Genomic DNA, 16,055 nt, shown 5'->3' with positions numbered 1-16,055 from the left:
ACTAAAAAAAATCTAAACTAAACTAAAATCTAACAAACAATTATATATGTACGATAAAGCAAACAAAATACCAATACCAATACTATGTATATCTTCTATCGAACAGATCATATAGGATATAGGCATTTCGCCCTCGCCTAGTTTCGTTTGAAGCGTTTTTTCTTTCAACTGAACTTAAATCTAATGCAACACCAAAATTGTTGATATTTAACGAAACTTTATACAAAAAATATTAAAAAATCATAAGAAAATATATAAGTACGTATGTATATGTATATAATATATATATATGTATATATTTTTAGCTAATGTAATTGGATATTTGGTACTCACATATCTGTTAGATAATTTCTACCTATCTTCGTCCTAATAGAACTTCTAAAGTGCGGCGCATGTACCAGGCAAAAACATTCTACTCCAACTAAGTAATCCTAAACCTAAACCTAAACCTAATCCTAACTGAAACTGAAACCCAAAAAGTAGACCCTAACTAATTGAAATCTAAATCTGAATTGTTTGTTTCTGCTTAGTAGGGCAAATATTGGAGGGTGTGTGAAACTGTTGACTAAACTTTTAAGCGAATTATTACAAGTATGCGTAGAGTGTGCTCTTTTTAAATATTATACCTACTTGTATGGGATATTCATCATGAAACTATATACATACTATATCTACATACAAACTAAAGAATGTTTAACGAATTAACGTATTATACATACATAAATACATGCAGAAATATATGTACAGACACTGACACACACACACATAGAGTTATATACATACAATACATATTTATCAATTGTATAACGACTTTCCAGTTTCTGTAAAATTGTAATTAATTCAATAAAGTTTAATTCAACACTTTAGCCGCTGCTGCTCTTTTATCCTCCCACGACCGACCGATCTGTCGCTCTTCCTGGCGGATGCATCCTCCCGACAAACCAATTAGCCAGCAATTTGTCTAAGTGAGTCGCTGGCCAACTGGCGCCAGTCATTATCAATGGCTTGTCCTTGGCCCTAACCCTAACCCTATCAGACCGCTCCGGGGAAAGTGTCGGTATCTGCAGGTAAATGAAAAGAAAAACACCAAAAAACTGAAACCTAGCAGCTGCTTGGGTCAGCCCAGCATTTCCTTTTCTCTCTCTCTCTCTCTTTTTTTGGTTGAGCTCAATTAACACTTGCTTTTGCTTCGCAGCGGGATGGGAACGAGGATGAGCTAATGGGGCGTAGATATGTACGTCTGTATCTTTTCGTAGGTGTCAGCCGTTGTTTCGTAATTACGAGCACAATGCAAAATGCCACAGCATTCGCAGTCTCTTGTTAATAAATCGCTCCTGAGCTCCGCTCAAACACTCGCTCCGCCTCGACCTTTTGCCAGCGGATGAAATCGGATGCGTTGGCCATCGCCAGTGGCAGAGTCTTCCTGCCGCCGCACTGCTTTTCCAGCTCAGTTTACACTTGTTTATGGGCAATCGCTGTTTAGCCCGAAACAGTATTTTCCCAATGCGATTTTCCGCACTCCTACTCCTCGGATCTGATCGCTTCACTGGCTGCCTGGCTGCCCTGCCTGCACACCCCTCCGTTTGGCGTTCGGCGTTCGGCGTTGGTCGTTCGACGGGCAGCGGAAGCTGCTTTGCTTCGTGGGGAAATGTGAAACCGAGCGTTGAGCCATAACAATTAACAATAAACCGAAAGCAGCTCTCTCTCTTTCTCTCTCACTGCAGTTTTTGTTGATTTTTTGGTAATTCTGTTGTTTAAATGGAACTTTTCGGGCTATTCATGATTATTTCATGGCTGCTGTGCCTTGTTTTTTGTGTGTTTATATATTGTTTTATGGTTAGCTGCCAGAGGAGCGACAAAAGCTGGCTTTGGGGCAATTGGCTTGGTAGCCAATTATTCTGATGAAGCTGAGTTTAAACAAGTGGAGAAGAGAACTCTGCCATGGAATTTACATCCATAAATAGATGCATCTAAGGAGAGAGAGATGTTCTGTTGCAAAACAAAAGACTTTGGCAAGGAACTTGATTCAGAGCAGTCTCAATTAAAAGCTTAGACTTAGTTCAGGCAGGCAGGCCAGTGCGATCTTCGAGATCACAGGTGCCTCGAGAGGCACAACAATGTTGCAGCGACATTTTCGAATTGCAGCTAATCAACAATCGATTGCTGGCCATAAAGAGAGACTGGAGCTCCATAAAACAATTACCTCAAGCTCAAATTTAAAAGTCTTGGCACACAATAAACCACGAGTGTGTTGTGGGTACTTATCCTTGAGCAAGAGACTACTGCCGCTGTCCCTGTCCCGGTATCTGGGTCAGACAACACTCTTGATTGCTTTGCCTCAGAGTTAGAGCCAGATGCTGACAATGCATCGGGGCAGAGCTTGGCAGTAATTGACGTCAACTATTATTGGGATTAACAGCTCATCACCATCATTATACTCATAGGGGTTCTGGGTACCAGCGATGAGGATGACGACGGGGATGGTGACTCAGGCCAGTCGGCGGCTAACTAAAGTCAAGTACTTAGAGTAAACAACAATGGATTTTCAATTGTTTTTCGAGCTGGAACAGCGGGCACCTGCTGACTCTTGACTGTTACCTGTCAACGGCTTTCCACCAAACTGTTTAAATTAACTTAATTGCATTTAATAGACTGCCATCGAACGTTACCTCAGCGGCACTAAACAGAACACGTCTTTTATCCCAGACCCAGTCGTCAAGAGCGCCAAGAGTGAGAGATATATGTATGTATGCATGTAGCGACTGCCTGGGCAGGAATTAGCATAAATGACATATCAATTAAGACGACACAAGGTATCCGAGAAATGCATTAGATGCTGCAGCTCCTGCACAGCCACAGTCCCACAGTTCCACAGTTCCAAAGTACCTCCTCCCGGCTACTGGCTACTGTCATTGGGGCTGGCAGAAGAGGCGCGTGAAAAATAATATATCGAGGCTTTAAGCATTTCCCAATGTAACCAAGAGGCGGACTGCAAATAACCGACGATAAATCACTTTGCACAAATGTTCAAAAACAATTTGTAAAACTGCAGACTGCAGAAATCGCTGTTGAGGCTGTTGAGTCGGAGTCGGAGTCAACACAAGTTATAAATTTAAACGGGGAAAAGCAGCAACAAAATCTGGGAAAATCTGTTAAGATTCGTACACATTTGTAGCCACACTTTGATGAACATGATTTGTGTTTTGTTCGACACGCTGACAAATCGCGCGGGTTAGGCGGGGAGCGGGGAGCATCGTTCATTTTAGCGAAGAGGAGCCCAGTCAATCGTTTAGGCTGCCCCAAAAATTCTCAGACGCAAATACACGACTTTTAACCACATAATTGAATTGATTGCCGAAGAAAGTTTTCCCCAAACAATCATTAAATCGAAGGCTTCGCTTCATCATTATCTTTCGGAAATGGCAAGGGGAGCTGGGGCCCCATGCCGCCTTGGCTACATTCCAGTCACGTGCAGGATCATCAGCCAATCGCAAGCAATGACTGGAGAACGAACATGTTGCGCATATATGCAGCTTCATCGAGCAGGGCTTAAACTCCAGTTGGCTCTTGGGGCTAGCGGCAAGCGGGCAACATGTTTGAAGCGAACCAGGTTGGATCACAACTGTGACCAATTTGATGAATTACAGTGAAAAACCGTGCTAATACTTTCCGCAGCACAGGACAGAATCTGTTATCTATTAATCTTAGAAAGGCTGTTGATTTAAATATAACTTATAAACCACTAGTACAGGGTTTCTTATAAGGCACACAATAATGACACAATATTCTCTAACTATGTACATCGACTCCTTCCATCATTCAAGCTGCACATCAGACTCGAGCATGTTGGGCATTTCGGAATGAAGAAAATATATAAGGAGCTCTCGTTGGCAGAACGGCGACCCTAACAATGCTGTCAATAAGTGCGAGTGAAAGGGCTCTGCGTAGTAAGTATGAGTGAAACGACAATGGAGTGTGCTGATTGCCCTTTGAAGGCAATGTGAAGAGAAAACGAGAAAACGCACTGAACTCTAAGGGCGCAAAACGAAGCGAAGGCAGCCGTCGAGCAGCCGACGGGATCACCTTGTATAAATGCTTCATGGTTTCGGTTAGTGTGTGAATATTTTCGGGCCGCTCAAACTCAAACTTAAACTCGCGCGCGACGGTCGGTAGAGCGGCATACGATAGCATACTAAATACCATATAGTAGCGCATTCTGGCAGATCGGGTTCGTGCAGCGATCAGCCTTCAGTGCCGTGCCTCCTTCCTACGACTCGGACAATCGATCGGATCGGTGTTCCTGGCTCCATTTGTCGGCTCGGGTCTTTAATTGCGTCACTAATGAGCTGCATTTATGTTAATCTCCGCACACGGGACGTCTAAGCATTTCAAGCGACACTCAGCGATCCAAAGATCCAACGATCCAGCCATCCCGGGACTCTCCAGCTTTCGGCACTTCTTCTCTTCTTTTCCTTTTGTATTTTTGGTAGTTTTCACCTGCTGAGCCGTTTATGGTTATTGCCGCAATTCCGTTGTGACAGTCGGAGGCGCTTTATCATAAATTAAAAAATCGTGTAGTCGGACAGAGCTGGACCCCCGCTCGGTCCCCGCGGCCCAACTGATGGATGATGGTGCCGCCGCTGATGCCAGTTTCGGCTGTGAGTTATGGCCGGGCCAAGGCGGAGATTTGCATGAATGAAACGCACGCGCTGATAAACGAGCTGCTGGCCACAACAGCACCATCCGTGCCAGCACCAGCCCCACTTCCAGCCTCAGCCTCAGTCCCATCATCATCTCGAAAACTGTTTTGTGATCCGATCTTGGTGCTCTCGCGATGACTTAATTGAAACGCCGCTGGCAGAAGCAGAAGGTGTTAATTAGCATATGAACAACTGGACAGAAAAAAAAGCTTGCCGCGTTGTGTATTTTGTGTGTTCGGTTTTTGGATTTCGGTTCTCGGTTTTCGATTTTTGGCCGTCGTCGGTTTGCGATTCGGTATTGGTCACTACCGCCTGGCTGGTCCTATTCGTACAAGTGTGTATTTGTGTGTTTTATTGACTGCTGCCGTCTGCGTTTTCGGATCATTAATAACAACAACCAGACATTGAGGCATTAGCTTACATCCAATAGAAGTTCTGTATCGGCTCGGTTCGGTTTCCTATGGCAGTGGTTTACGAGTAAAACGGAGCTATAGGAACGGGTCGTATCGCTGGAATAACAGCAGCATCAGCGAAAGGAATACTCCAGGCCCGAGATTGGAATGGGAATGGAAATCGAGACTCTCAGTGCGAATGGGATATGATGATAGTGGAGGCAACTGTTGCGCCTGTATTCGTGTTGTGTGCCGCCACGGATCTGCATCGTCATGTGGAAAACACATAACAAGCTCTTAATCTACATACTCTGGATTATGGAAATAAGGTATAGTAGCTCCCATAATCGGTGTGCCCTCCCATGGCCATTAGTTTTCACTGCCCATTCCCCAATTCAACGGATTCGTGTGGCTGTGTTTGAGTTGGTTTGCTTTTCTTTCTTTTATCGCGGACAGATCTTCTCGGGTTGACAACTCTTTCGTGGACGTCGTCCTATCGCGCACATCACTGGACACGATCGCTAATTTTTATCTGCATAACCACCGCAAGATGTACATGAATACATACATATTTACGTATATGTACATATGTACATAGATACATATGTAAATTGTTACTCCTTATCGAACGCCCAAACAGTGTACGCCTCAATCGTCAATCCTCAAGACTCGTGTTCGGATCCTATCCTATCCTATTCTATGGTTGGGAAATCTCGGCAGGCGTTGCCATAAATCGGTCGGACGACTGCAAGCGCGGGGGGATATGAATGGGAAGGGGTCGAGGGGGTTGAGAAAACGCGCTGGAAAAAATCTCATTAAAATTGGCAATTAAATGGCAGGCAGCAACTAAAACACAAAACTGACAGAAAGACAGTCGACTCGTCATCAAGGCGACTGCCATTTGTACCAAAAGCGAATACAGGCGGAGGAGCGCCTCTGTCCGAGTTACGGAAGGCGGGATTGGGGGGAGATGGTTGGTTGAGGAGGAGGAGGAGCATCAACGACAACTTGAAATCAATTTTTGCCATAAACTCATCAACGTTGCCTTGTCCGTGCACGAGTATGTGTGTGTCCGTCCGTATCTGTGTCTGTTTCGACTGCTATCTAATTGCCCCGATGCAGTTGCAGTTGCAATGAGTGGAGTGTATCTTTAAGATACGCTGCCCCACTCCGTTCCCCTCTCTCTCTCTATCTGTCCATCCTTTTGGCAGTGGGCTGGACTGGACTGGTGGGCCGGCGCGATGCAGAGGCCTCCAGCTTGAGCCTGTGCACACAATGCATGCCAGAGAGCATCTGCGACCAGGCCAAGAAGAGCAACGAGACAAACCAAAAAGAAAAAAAGGGTCTTAACCCAGAAATGCTTAGCTCATGTAATTGAGGTTACTGCAATTTGAAGGCGCATGCCTCCGCACCAAGCAGGAAACAACTTCCAGACCAGGCTTCACCTCCACCTCCACCTGCACTTCCACACCCCGCTCTGCATCGCCTGATCTGCTCTCGTACATGGACAATTGGAACGCATGAACGTGCAGACAAACGCTCAAATTGCGATCAAGATCACTCTGTGTGCTGCGACTTGTTGCCCGAACCCGCTGCATTTACAAGCCCAAAATGGCATAAACTCTTGTTGCAAGTTGGCAAGTTTTTGTCGGTTGCCTGCTGCCTCTCGCCAATTTCCCAGGGCAACCTGCAGAGCTGTGCGGGAGCCGTCGGCGGCAGCAGCAACGGCAAAGGTGGTCGTGGAATCTCTTCTCTGACTGCAGTCATTTGGTGGGGTTCTTTTACTACTCGTACTCGTATTCGGACTCTTATATGCAGTCGTAGCTCTGGCTATGGATGAGTGATCGACTGCAAACCTCAAAGCACAAACAAAACTATCTGCCGTTGATCTGTTTGTCTGGCCGTGATGGCCAGGGCGGCCGCCAAGTGCCGCACGAGGAGTGCGGGAAGAGAGGCGGATGGCGGATGGCTGAGTGGCCATTCGACCACTTGGTCTCTGCCAATTGTCCATGACGAACGATCCGTTTTGGCTTTTACCTGTTACATGGACACGGCAAACATACACTGAGCCAAAACAAAGAGAGTCAAGTGGCTTACAAAGTTCACTCCATGCTCGGGTTACCAACTGAAAGTATTTACGGGGAAAGCGCAGACTGGCGTTGACTCTAACAGGATCTGATTGCATTCTAAAGCATTTCCTATAGTCTCCAGATTATTGGGTCTCCCTTTTTCTGGCGGTGCAGCTACATATGTCTTTCTCTGGTCAATTACGTCGTCGTTTTTGTGGCCAGGATGGGCTGCAATTGTTGCTGGCCGTTTGTCTGACCGTGGCAGCGACATTTTTCTTGGCCATGACCATGGACTGCTTCGCTTCAATGCTCCTTTAAGCCGCTTCCCGCTCGCCACTCTCCTCTCTCTCTCTCTCTCTCTCCTGCCATCCTGCCACCCATCCGCTGCGCCTTGGTCTTGGTCTTGGTCTTGGAATATTTGTATTTTATTGATGGCATGTTGAACAGCCTTTATGGGTTTTCGGTTTGTTCGCTGCTCGCTCCCCTCTGTACTGCCCCTCCGTTGACCACTCCCTCCCGGCACCGCCCACCTTTACATGCAGCTGTAGAGCAAAGTTGTTGCTTTTATCAGCGCCACAAAACTTTCAAATGCCCCAGCAGAGATGGAGGGAGGGAGACAAATGGAAGACTGCAGACCCAAGGCATTGCATTGTTTTGTCTGGATTAAAGCGCCTTTGTTGCTTCCGCCTCCAATTGGTGCTAAGAGAGCCATAGGAGTTGGGGGCGGGCAGAGTCTGGCAGGGAGCATGGGGAACCATGAACATGTCAGCAAGCCATGTAATTACCAGCGAGAGCGCCAGTCATATATTTCTGCCTGCTCTTGGAGGCGCTACCGGTGTAGTGCTCGCACCACGCTCGCACTCGCCGCCCTCGCTGCAGTCCCTGTTCCTGCACTCCCGGACTCCCACTGGCCCAGTCTCGGCACAGCGGTGGGTCGAAACTATTTGGCGGACTAGATTCGCACAATTATGACAGGGCCCTAACCAGATCGACTCGGGCGCAGCGTATGCGGCAGTCGAGGATCGCCCGGCCAGTGTCTGGCCTGCGCAGTGGAAAGGGAAGAGGAGATCGGGATCGGGCTCGGGCTCGGGCTCGGGTCTGGGTTCGGTTTCTGTTTCTGTTTCGGTTCGGGCTGCTACGCCTGCGCGTGAAAATATTAAAGTCATATTTTTATGAGGCTCCAAAGTGCGCATTAAGTCGGTCCCTCTCTCGGCCTGTGCTGCGTTGTTGTTGTTGTTGTTGTTGGTGTTGTTGGCCAGCTACGAGTATTGACTCGCACTGGGTTTGGGGGCATTTATGCTTTGCCAGCACATAAGTGGCCTGTCCAACGGCCTAGCCGAGCTCCAGCTCCGTTTCAGCTGCCGGGCATTGAGTTATGCGCTTGGCTTAATCCATTTTTAATGATTCCGCGTTGTCGTGGCAAATATTTTTGTGCAAATTACTGGCTGAGGAATCACCAATTTGTTGCAGAGCAGAAGCCATAAGACTGTCAATGGAACTAGTTTCGTTTTTCTTAATGCGAGACTCTATTTCGGAGCTGAGTCGAAGGCGGAGGAGGAGGCGGATATGGTATCAAGTTCATGACAGGTCCTTGCTCTCACGCAGCAGAGAGGGTCACGAATCGAAGGCAGAGCCCCGAACCGTTCTCGATATAGAACAAGAGATAAAACTACGAGTAAACCACACACACAGACAGAACACAACACAACACAAAGTGAAGCAGTCTAAGGACAAAACAGAGCGAAAGGGATACGAAACAAAGCACAAATCAAGCACACACACGTGACTTGGACTCTTCCAGAGAATGGAGACCATTAAGGGGGATGGGAAAGGGGTTGGGCATGGCCAGGGAACGGCGGAAGGTAATGGCGATGATGATGATGATGAAATTGTCGGCGTTGACATGCAACAGGCGGAGGCAGAGGCAGGCAAATAAAGCAGCCAAAAACAAAAGGGTTGAGGAGAGATGGTTGCCTTGATTGTTCGGCTGGAGGTTGGAGTTGTTATAGAAGAAGCGACGAGCAGGGCAGGGCAGGGCATGACGGTCACGCTGAGCGAACGCACGTAAAAGCTATTGACTGACTGACTGAATGACTGTCAGAACGGATGCACCGACCGACAGATTGATCAGCTTGTTTTCGGGCCGGCAAAAAAGAGTTGAAGGTTTGCGGTTGAGCCCCTAGCCCTTAGCCAGTTACCAGTTGCCAGGTCGTGCCGGTTAAGCGAGCCTAATTATTAGTTTTGCCACCAATTTTCATCGTTCATCGTTCATCGATCGTCCCCGGATCGCTCAAGTCATGTTAACAGCATGTTTAACAAGCCAACAACAGCATCCAACATGAGCAAGAAAAAAAGGATGGCCACGGGGGTCGACGGCTGAAGTACCCTGGCTATAGCTGTAGGAAGTAGACTTTGGGGGATCCCTTGGGAGTGTCGATCAACGTACACAATCGCTCGATCGGTTAAAGGTTCGTTCAGATCTTGGGCTGGAGACGACTCCGTGCTCTTCTGTGGTTGGTAAAATGTGTAATTTTCTGTAAATTGATTTAATTGCCGCAATTAAAAATGTCTTGTAAGAGTTGGAGCTGCAAGCTGGAGACACCGGAGTGGCAGGCAGCGAAAGCAATTTACAAATCTATACAGATGTGGCATGGCCATGTGGCAACCAGTCGGAGTCGAAGTCGGAGTTGGGAGTTGCCCACCCAATTGTTTTTTGTGGCCCGAGGATGTGTTTTTGGCACGGCAACAGTCCCAGTCCCAGTTTCAGTTTCTGCCTCGCTGCCCGTCTGCTGCGGACAAAAGGCGATCGATCGACGACTTGATTATGGAACCAGCTGTTTGATGCTGATTGGTTTGGCAGCCGCAAATCGACAGGTTAGACAGTTGGACACGTCTCAACAGTGGGCCGGAGAGTGGGCAGCATAAAAGAGAGTAGGAGAGCGGGAGACGCCCCCGCCTGGCTCTGGCTCTGCCTCTGACTCTGGCAATTTGCAACTCATTGTCGAAACTCATTAATCCCATTTGCCATTTTTTGACTGTTAGCATTAATTTGGCCATTTAACTCGAATATCAGCTGAGTTCAGCTTGGCTCAAGCGAAGTTGATTGGACGGACACTCCATCGAGTCACGATGGCTGCCTGCCTGCCAGCCCGAGCTTGAGCTTCTCCATCGCCATCGCCATCTCCATATCCATGTAATTATGGCTAATAATACAGCTGGCGGCAGAGAGTTGACTAAAACTGACAGAATAACGCCCCGTGAGCCCCCTGCCAGAGCCACCGCCACCGCCACCTGACAGAGTCAGCAAACAACTGCAACGCATTAATCTCTTGGCCAGACCCGACTTGGCCTGGCTCTAATACGTTTGTCTTCGATTGGCCGAGATGTGTTGGGGCTGAAGCCTCCAATGGCCAACGAAATGGAAATTAAATGAAAATCAAGCCACAGCTCCAGTGCTGGCGGCGTTTTCTGTGCACGACTTTTCAGCCATTGCCAATCGAACGATCCGAGCAGCGATCGATCGGCGTTTGTTTGTAATATTTTATTTGATGCCGCTCGGTGGTCTACAGGGTGTTATTTATGGTTCTGTTTGCTTTGATTTCTCGTCAGATTAGTGTCCAGCTTTACATCCGCCATGCTCTGCGGCCGCATTCCGGGCCTGACCTTGCCCCAGCGCCAGCTGTGCGGAGAGATGCCGGACGCCCTGATCGCCCTGGGCGAGGGCCATCAGCTGGGTGCACAGGAGTGCCAGCAGCAGTTTCGGGGCCACCGCTGGAACTGCTCAGAGGTGTGGCAGCGTAATGTCTTTGCCCATGTCATACCCATTGGTGAGTTTGCCGCAAGCCTCAACCTGATTATCCATGCTAATCCTTGTACAGCTTCACGGGAGGCTGCGTATACGTATGCCATAGCTAGTGCTGGAGCTGCCTATGCAGTGACTGCTGCATGTGCGCGCGGCAACATCTCCACCTGCGGATGCGATGTGCGCCATAAGGCTGGCCCCTCCACGGATGGCACTCCAGCCGAGGCCTGGAAATGGGGCGGCTGTTCTGCGGATGTGGACTTTGGCATGAGATACACCCGCAAGTTCCTCGATGCGCGGGAGCTCGAGCACGACGCCCGCACGCTGATGAATCTCCACAACAATCGAGCCGGGCGAACGGTGCGTATGCGGGATATTGTCATCTGTTGGGCTCCTCCCTAATTGTTTTTCCCTATTAGCTGGTAAAGAAAATGCTTCGCACGGACTGCAAGTGCCATGGCGTGAGCGGCTCCTGTGTGATGAAGACCTGCTGGAAGAGCCTGCCACCGTTCCGTCTGATCGGCGACAAGCTCATGCAGAAGTATCATAAAGCCAAAACTGTTCAAGCCGTTCGAGGCAAACGTGGACTGAGATTAGTAATAAGCAGGTGAGTGGGTCACAATACTGATCCGAGAACTATTAAAGAAACCCTCTCCATCCCAACCAGAAGGAAACATGGAAGTGCCCGCCCCGCTAAGCCTGCTTTGGTGTGGCCAAAGCGCATGGAGCTGATCTACCTGGAGGCGTCGCCGAACTACTGCGAGCGCAGCCTTCAGACGGGCACCCTTGGCACGGTGGGTCGTCTCTGCCAGCGGAATGGACACGGATCCCAGAGCTGTGACCTGTTGTGCTGTGGGCGTGGCCACAACACGCAGCACATCCGACGCAGCAAGCAGTGCCGCTGCCAGTTCCGATGGTGTTGCCAGGTGGAGTGCGAGCTGTGCGACGAAAGCTACGAGGAGTTCACCTGTAAATAGCACGGACCTACCAGGAGACACTCAATGTTGATAGCACTAGGATTATGTCATAACTAAAGCGTTAATTAAGTATTATCCGAAATGTATTACACTCACACCCACACAGGAGAAGACACATTCCAGATTACAATAAAAACATTTAACATCTACAAAGAATCGCCAAGACTATAGGTAGATCGATAGATAATTGTAATTTTAAAAACTGTCCATCTGTTTTCTATCTCAAATCTCCCTTTTTGATCGGCTCATATTTAAATTATTACAATACAATACAATGCAGGTCGGTTTTCCTTGTTGGCCTAAAAGTATGCTATCATTTTGAATGCGATGGTAACTAAAAGCATGAAGCAAAATCTTGTTGGAAAGGCTTAAGGGGTTTTTTGTTTTTATACCCGGTACTCGAAGAGTAAATAGGGTATATTGTATTTGTGCGGATAACAGTTGTATGTAACGCACAGAAGGAAACGTTTCCGACCCCATAAAGTATATGTATTCTTGATCAGCATCAATAGCCGAGTCGATTGAGCCATGTCTGTCTGTCCGTCTGTCCGTCCGTCTGTCCGTCTTGTTTGTCGGCTAGTTCTCAGAGACTATAAGAGCTAGAGCCACCTAATTTTGGCACCAGACTGCTGTATGCTTACACTGAAACCAGTGTATTTCAAAAATGAGCCCCGCCACTTTCTGCCCCCGCAAAAGGGCGAAAACCTCCCAAATCTACAATTTTGAAGATAACAGAAAACTAAATTTTTTTCTGTTTTCGGTAGGGAATGAATCTATCAGGAAACAAATTGGGAAATTGGAATTTTCAGACAAAGCCAAACCAGGCGAACAGAAGTCAGCATTCACACTCTTTTCCTGTTTTATGGCCTCTGCCTGACACAGCTCTGCCTCTGCCGCGACTCTGAAAAATTTTCAGACAAATGTAGATGACAGATGAAGAAAAATGTAAAAAGACAAATAACCCTAAAGTGCAGATGGCAACTGGTTTCCATGTTTTTCACGCGTAAGTTTCCTTCTGCTGACTTCTGTTCGTTTGTTTTATACCCGGTACTCGAAAATAAATAGGTTATATTGTATTTTGCGGATAACAGTTGTATGTAACGCACAGAAGGAAACGTTTTGTCTATAAATTCTTGATCAGCATGTTTTCGGCCATGTCTGTCTGTCCGTCTGTCCGTCCGTCTGTCCGTCTTGTTTGTCGGCTAGTTCTCAGAGACTAAAGAGCCACCTAATTTTTTACCAGGCGAAACCAGTGTATTTCAAAATGAGCCCCGCAACTGGTTTCCATGTTTTTTTCACACAAAACCTCCCAAATCTACAATTTTGAAGATAACAGAAAACTAAAATTTTTCTGTTTTCGCCTGGTACCAGGCGAACAGAAGTCAGCAGAAAACTGGTTTCCATTTTTTTTTTACCTTCTGTTTTCGGCCTGAAACTTTGTCTGAAAATGTTCCTGTTTTCGGCCAGGAAACAGGAAACAGGAAAATTTTCAGACAAAGTACCAGGCGAACAGAAGGCAACTGGTTTCCATGTTTTTTTCACACAAGTTACCTTCTGCTGACTTCTGTTCGCCTGGTACTTGGTCTGAAAATTTTCCTGTTTTCGGCCAGGAAACAGGAAACAGGAAAATTTTCAGACAAAGTACCAGGCGAACAGAAGTCAGCAGAAGGCAACTGGTTTCCATGTTTTTTTTCACACAAGTTACCTTCTGCTGACTTCTGTTCGCCTGGTACTTTGTCTGAAAATTTTCCTGTTTTCGGCCAGGAAACAGGAAACAGGAAAATTTTCAGACAAAGTACCAGGCGAACAGAAGTCAGCAGAAGGTTACTGGTTTCCATGTTTTTCACACAAGTTACCTTCTGCTGACTTCTGTTCGCCTGGTACTTTGGTCTGAAAATGTTCCTGTTTTCGGCCAGGAAACAGGAAACAGGAAAATTTTCAGACAAAGTACCAGGCGAACAGAAGTCAGCAGAAGGCAACTGGTTTCCATGTTTTTCACACAAGTTACCTTCTGCTGACTTCTGTTCGCCTGGTATTTTGGTCTGAAAATGGTTTCCTGTTTTCGGCCACTTGGGAAAATTTTCCTGTTTTCGGCCAGGAAACAGGAAACAGGAAAATTTTCAGACAAAGTACCAGGCGAACAGAAGTCAGCAGAAGGTTACTGGTTTCCATGTTTTTTTTCACACAAGTTACCTTCTGCTGACTTCTGTTCGCCTGGTACTTGGTCTGAAAATTTTCCTGTTTTCGGCCAGGAAACAGGAAACAGGAAAATTTTCAGACAAAGTACCAGGCGAACAGAAGTCAGCAGAAGGCAACTGGTTTGCATGTTTTTCACACAAGTTACCTTCTGCTGACTTCTGTTCGCCTGGTACTTTGGTCTGAAAATTTTCCTGTTTTCGGCAGGGAAACAGGAAACAGGAAAATTTTCAGACAAAGTACCAGGCGAACAGAAGTCAGCAGAAGGCAACTGGTTTCCATGTTTTTCACACAAGTTACCTTCTGCTGACTTCTGTTCGCCTGGTACTTGGTCTGAAAATTTTCCTGTTTTCGGCCAGGAAACGGGAAACAGGAAAATTTTCAGACAAAGTACCAGGCGAACAGAAGAATCAGCAGAAGGCAACTAATTTGCATGTTTTTTTCACACAAGTTTCCTTCTGCTGACTTCTGTTCGCCTGGTACTTGGTCTGAAAATTTTCCTGTTTTCGGCCAGGAAACAGGAAACAGGAAAATTTTCAGACAAAGTACCAGGCGAACAGAAGTCAGCAGAAGGCAACTGGTTTCCATGTTTTTTCACACAAGTTTCCTTCTGCTGACTTCTGTTCGCCTGGTACTTTGTCTGAAAATGTTCCTGTTTTCGGCCAGGAAACAGGAAACAGGAAAATTTTCAGACAAAGTACCAGGCGAACAGAAGTCAGCAGAAGGCAACTAATTTCCATGTTTTTTCACACAAGTTTCCTTCTGCTGACTTCTGTTCGCCTGGTACTTTGTCTGAAAATGTTCCTGTTTTCGGCCAGGAAACAGGAAACAGGAAAAATTTTCAGACAAAGTACCAGGCGAACAGAAGTCAGCAGAAGGCAACTGGTTTCCATGTTTTTTTTTTCACACAAGTTTCCTTCTGCTGACTTCTGTTCGCCTGGTACTTGGTCTGAAAATTTTCCTGTTTTCGGCCAGGAAACGGGAAACAGGAAAAATTTTCAGACAAAGTACCAGGCGAACAGAAGTCAGCAGAAGGCAACTAATTTCCATGTTTTTTTCACACAAGTTTCCTTCTGCTGACTTCTGTTCGCCTGGTACTTGGTCTGAAAATTTTCCTGTTTTCGGCCAGGAAACGGGAACCAGGAAAATTTTCAGACAAAGTACCAGGCGAACAGAAGTCAGCAGAAGGTAACTAATTTCCATGTTTTTTCACACAAGTTTCCTTCTGCTGACTTCTGTTCGCCTGGTACTTTGTCTGAAAATGTTCCTGTTTTCGGCCAGGAAACAGGAAACAGGAAAATTTTCAGACAAAGTACCAGGCGAACAGAAGTCAGCAGAAGGCAACTGGTTTCCATTTTTTTTTTCACACAAGTTTCCTTCTGCTGACTTCTGTTCGCCTGGTACTTGGTCTGAAAATTTTCCTGTTTTCGGCCAGGAAACAGGAATCAGGAAAATTTTCAGACAAAGTACCAGGCGAACAGAAGTCAGCAGAAAGGCAACTAATTTCCATGTTTTTTTCACACAAGTTTCCTTCTGCTGACTTCTGTTCGCCTGGTACTTTGTCTGAAAATTTTCCTGTTTTCGGCCAGGAAACGGGAAACAGGAAAAAATTTTCAGACAAAGTACCAGGCGAACAGAAGTCAGCAGAAGGCAACTAATTTCCATTTTTTTTCACACAAGTTTCCTTCTGCTGACTTCTGTTCGCCTGGTACTTGGTCTGAAAATTTTCCTGTTTTCGGCCAGGAAACAGGAAACAGGAAAATTTTCAGACAAAGTACCAGGCGAACAGAAGTCAGCAGAAGGCAACTGGTTTCCATGTTTTTTTCACACAAGTTTCCTTCTGCTGACTTCTGTTCGCCTGGTACTTTGTCTGAAAATGTTCCTGTTTTCGGCCAGGAAACAGGAAACAGGAAAATTTT

General features: G+C 46.6%; 1 protein-coding gene across 2 annotated transcripts; it reads left to right on the top strand.

The window, feature by feature from the left end:
• The first annotated feature begins 4,142 nt into the window (after positions 1 to 4,142).
• Positions 4,143 to 12,057, top strand: LOC117889806 (protein Wnt-2). 2 transcript variants are annotated; one of them, XM_034794283.1, is made up of 5 exons: positions 4,143 to 5,421; positions 10,771 to 10,988; positions 11,040 to 11,323; positions 11,383 to 11,570; positions 11,631 to 12,057. In XM_034794283.1, the coding sequence occupies exons 1-5, from the start codon at positions 5,366 to 5,368 to the stop codon at positions 11,938 to 11,940; spliced, it is 1,056 nt and encodes a 351-aa protein (XP_034650174.1). In that variant the 5' UTR covers positions 4,143 to 5,365; the 3' UTR covers positions 11,941 to 12,057. The 2 variants fall into 2 exon arrangements, with proteins under 2 accessions (XP_034650174.1, XP_034650175.1); XM_034794284.1 differs by having other exon boundaries at positions 5,339 to 5,421; positions 10,776 to 10,988.
• Positions 12,058 to 16,055: the final 3,998 nt, after the last annotated feature.

The sequence above is a fragment of the Drosophila subobscura genome, chromosome E (assembly GCF_008121235.1).
Source record: "Drosophila subobscura isolate 14011-0131.10 chromosome E, UCBerk_Dsub_1.0, whole genome shotgun sequence".
Lineage (NCBI taxonomy): Eukaryota > Metazoa > Arthropoda > Insecta > Diptera > Drosophilidae > Drosophila > Drosophila subobscura.
Note: the sequence above shows the minus strand (reverse complement) of the source record. Positions and strands in the feature narration are given on the sequence as shown.

What these genes read in the sequence shown, in the direction of transcription:
- LOC117889806 (XM_034794283.1), top strand. Translation starts at nt 5,366, where the DNA reads ATGTGGAAAACACATAACAAGCTCTTAATCTACATACTCTGGATTATG. An exon ending in CTCTGGATTATGGAAATAAG is followed by an intron (nt 5,422 to 10,770) that starts GTATAGTAGCTC and finishes ATTTCTCGTCAG; the next exon opens with ATTAGTGTCCAGCTTTACAT. An exon ending in ACAATCGAGCCGGGCGAACG is followed by an intron (nt 11,324 to 11,382) that starts GTGCGTATGCGG and finishes TTTCCCTATTAG; the next exon opens with CTGGTAAAGAAAATGCTTCG.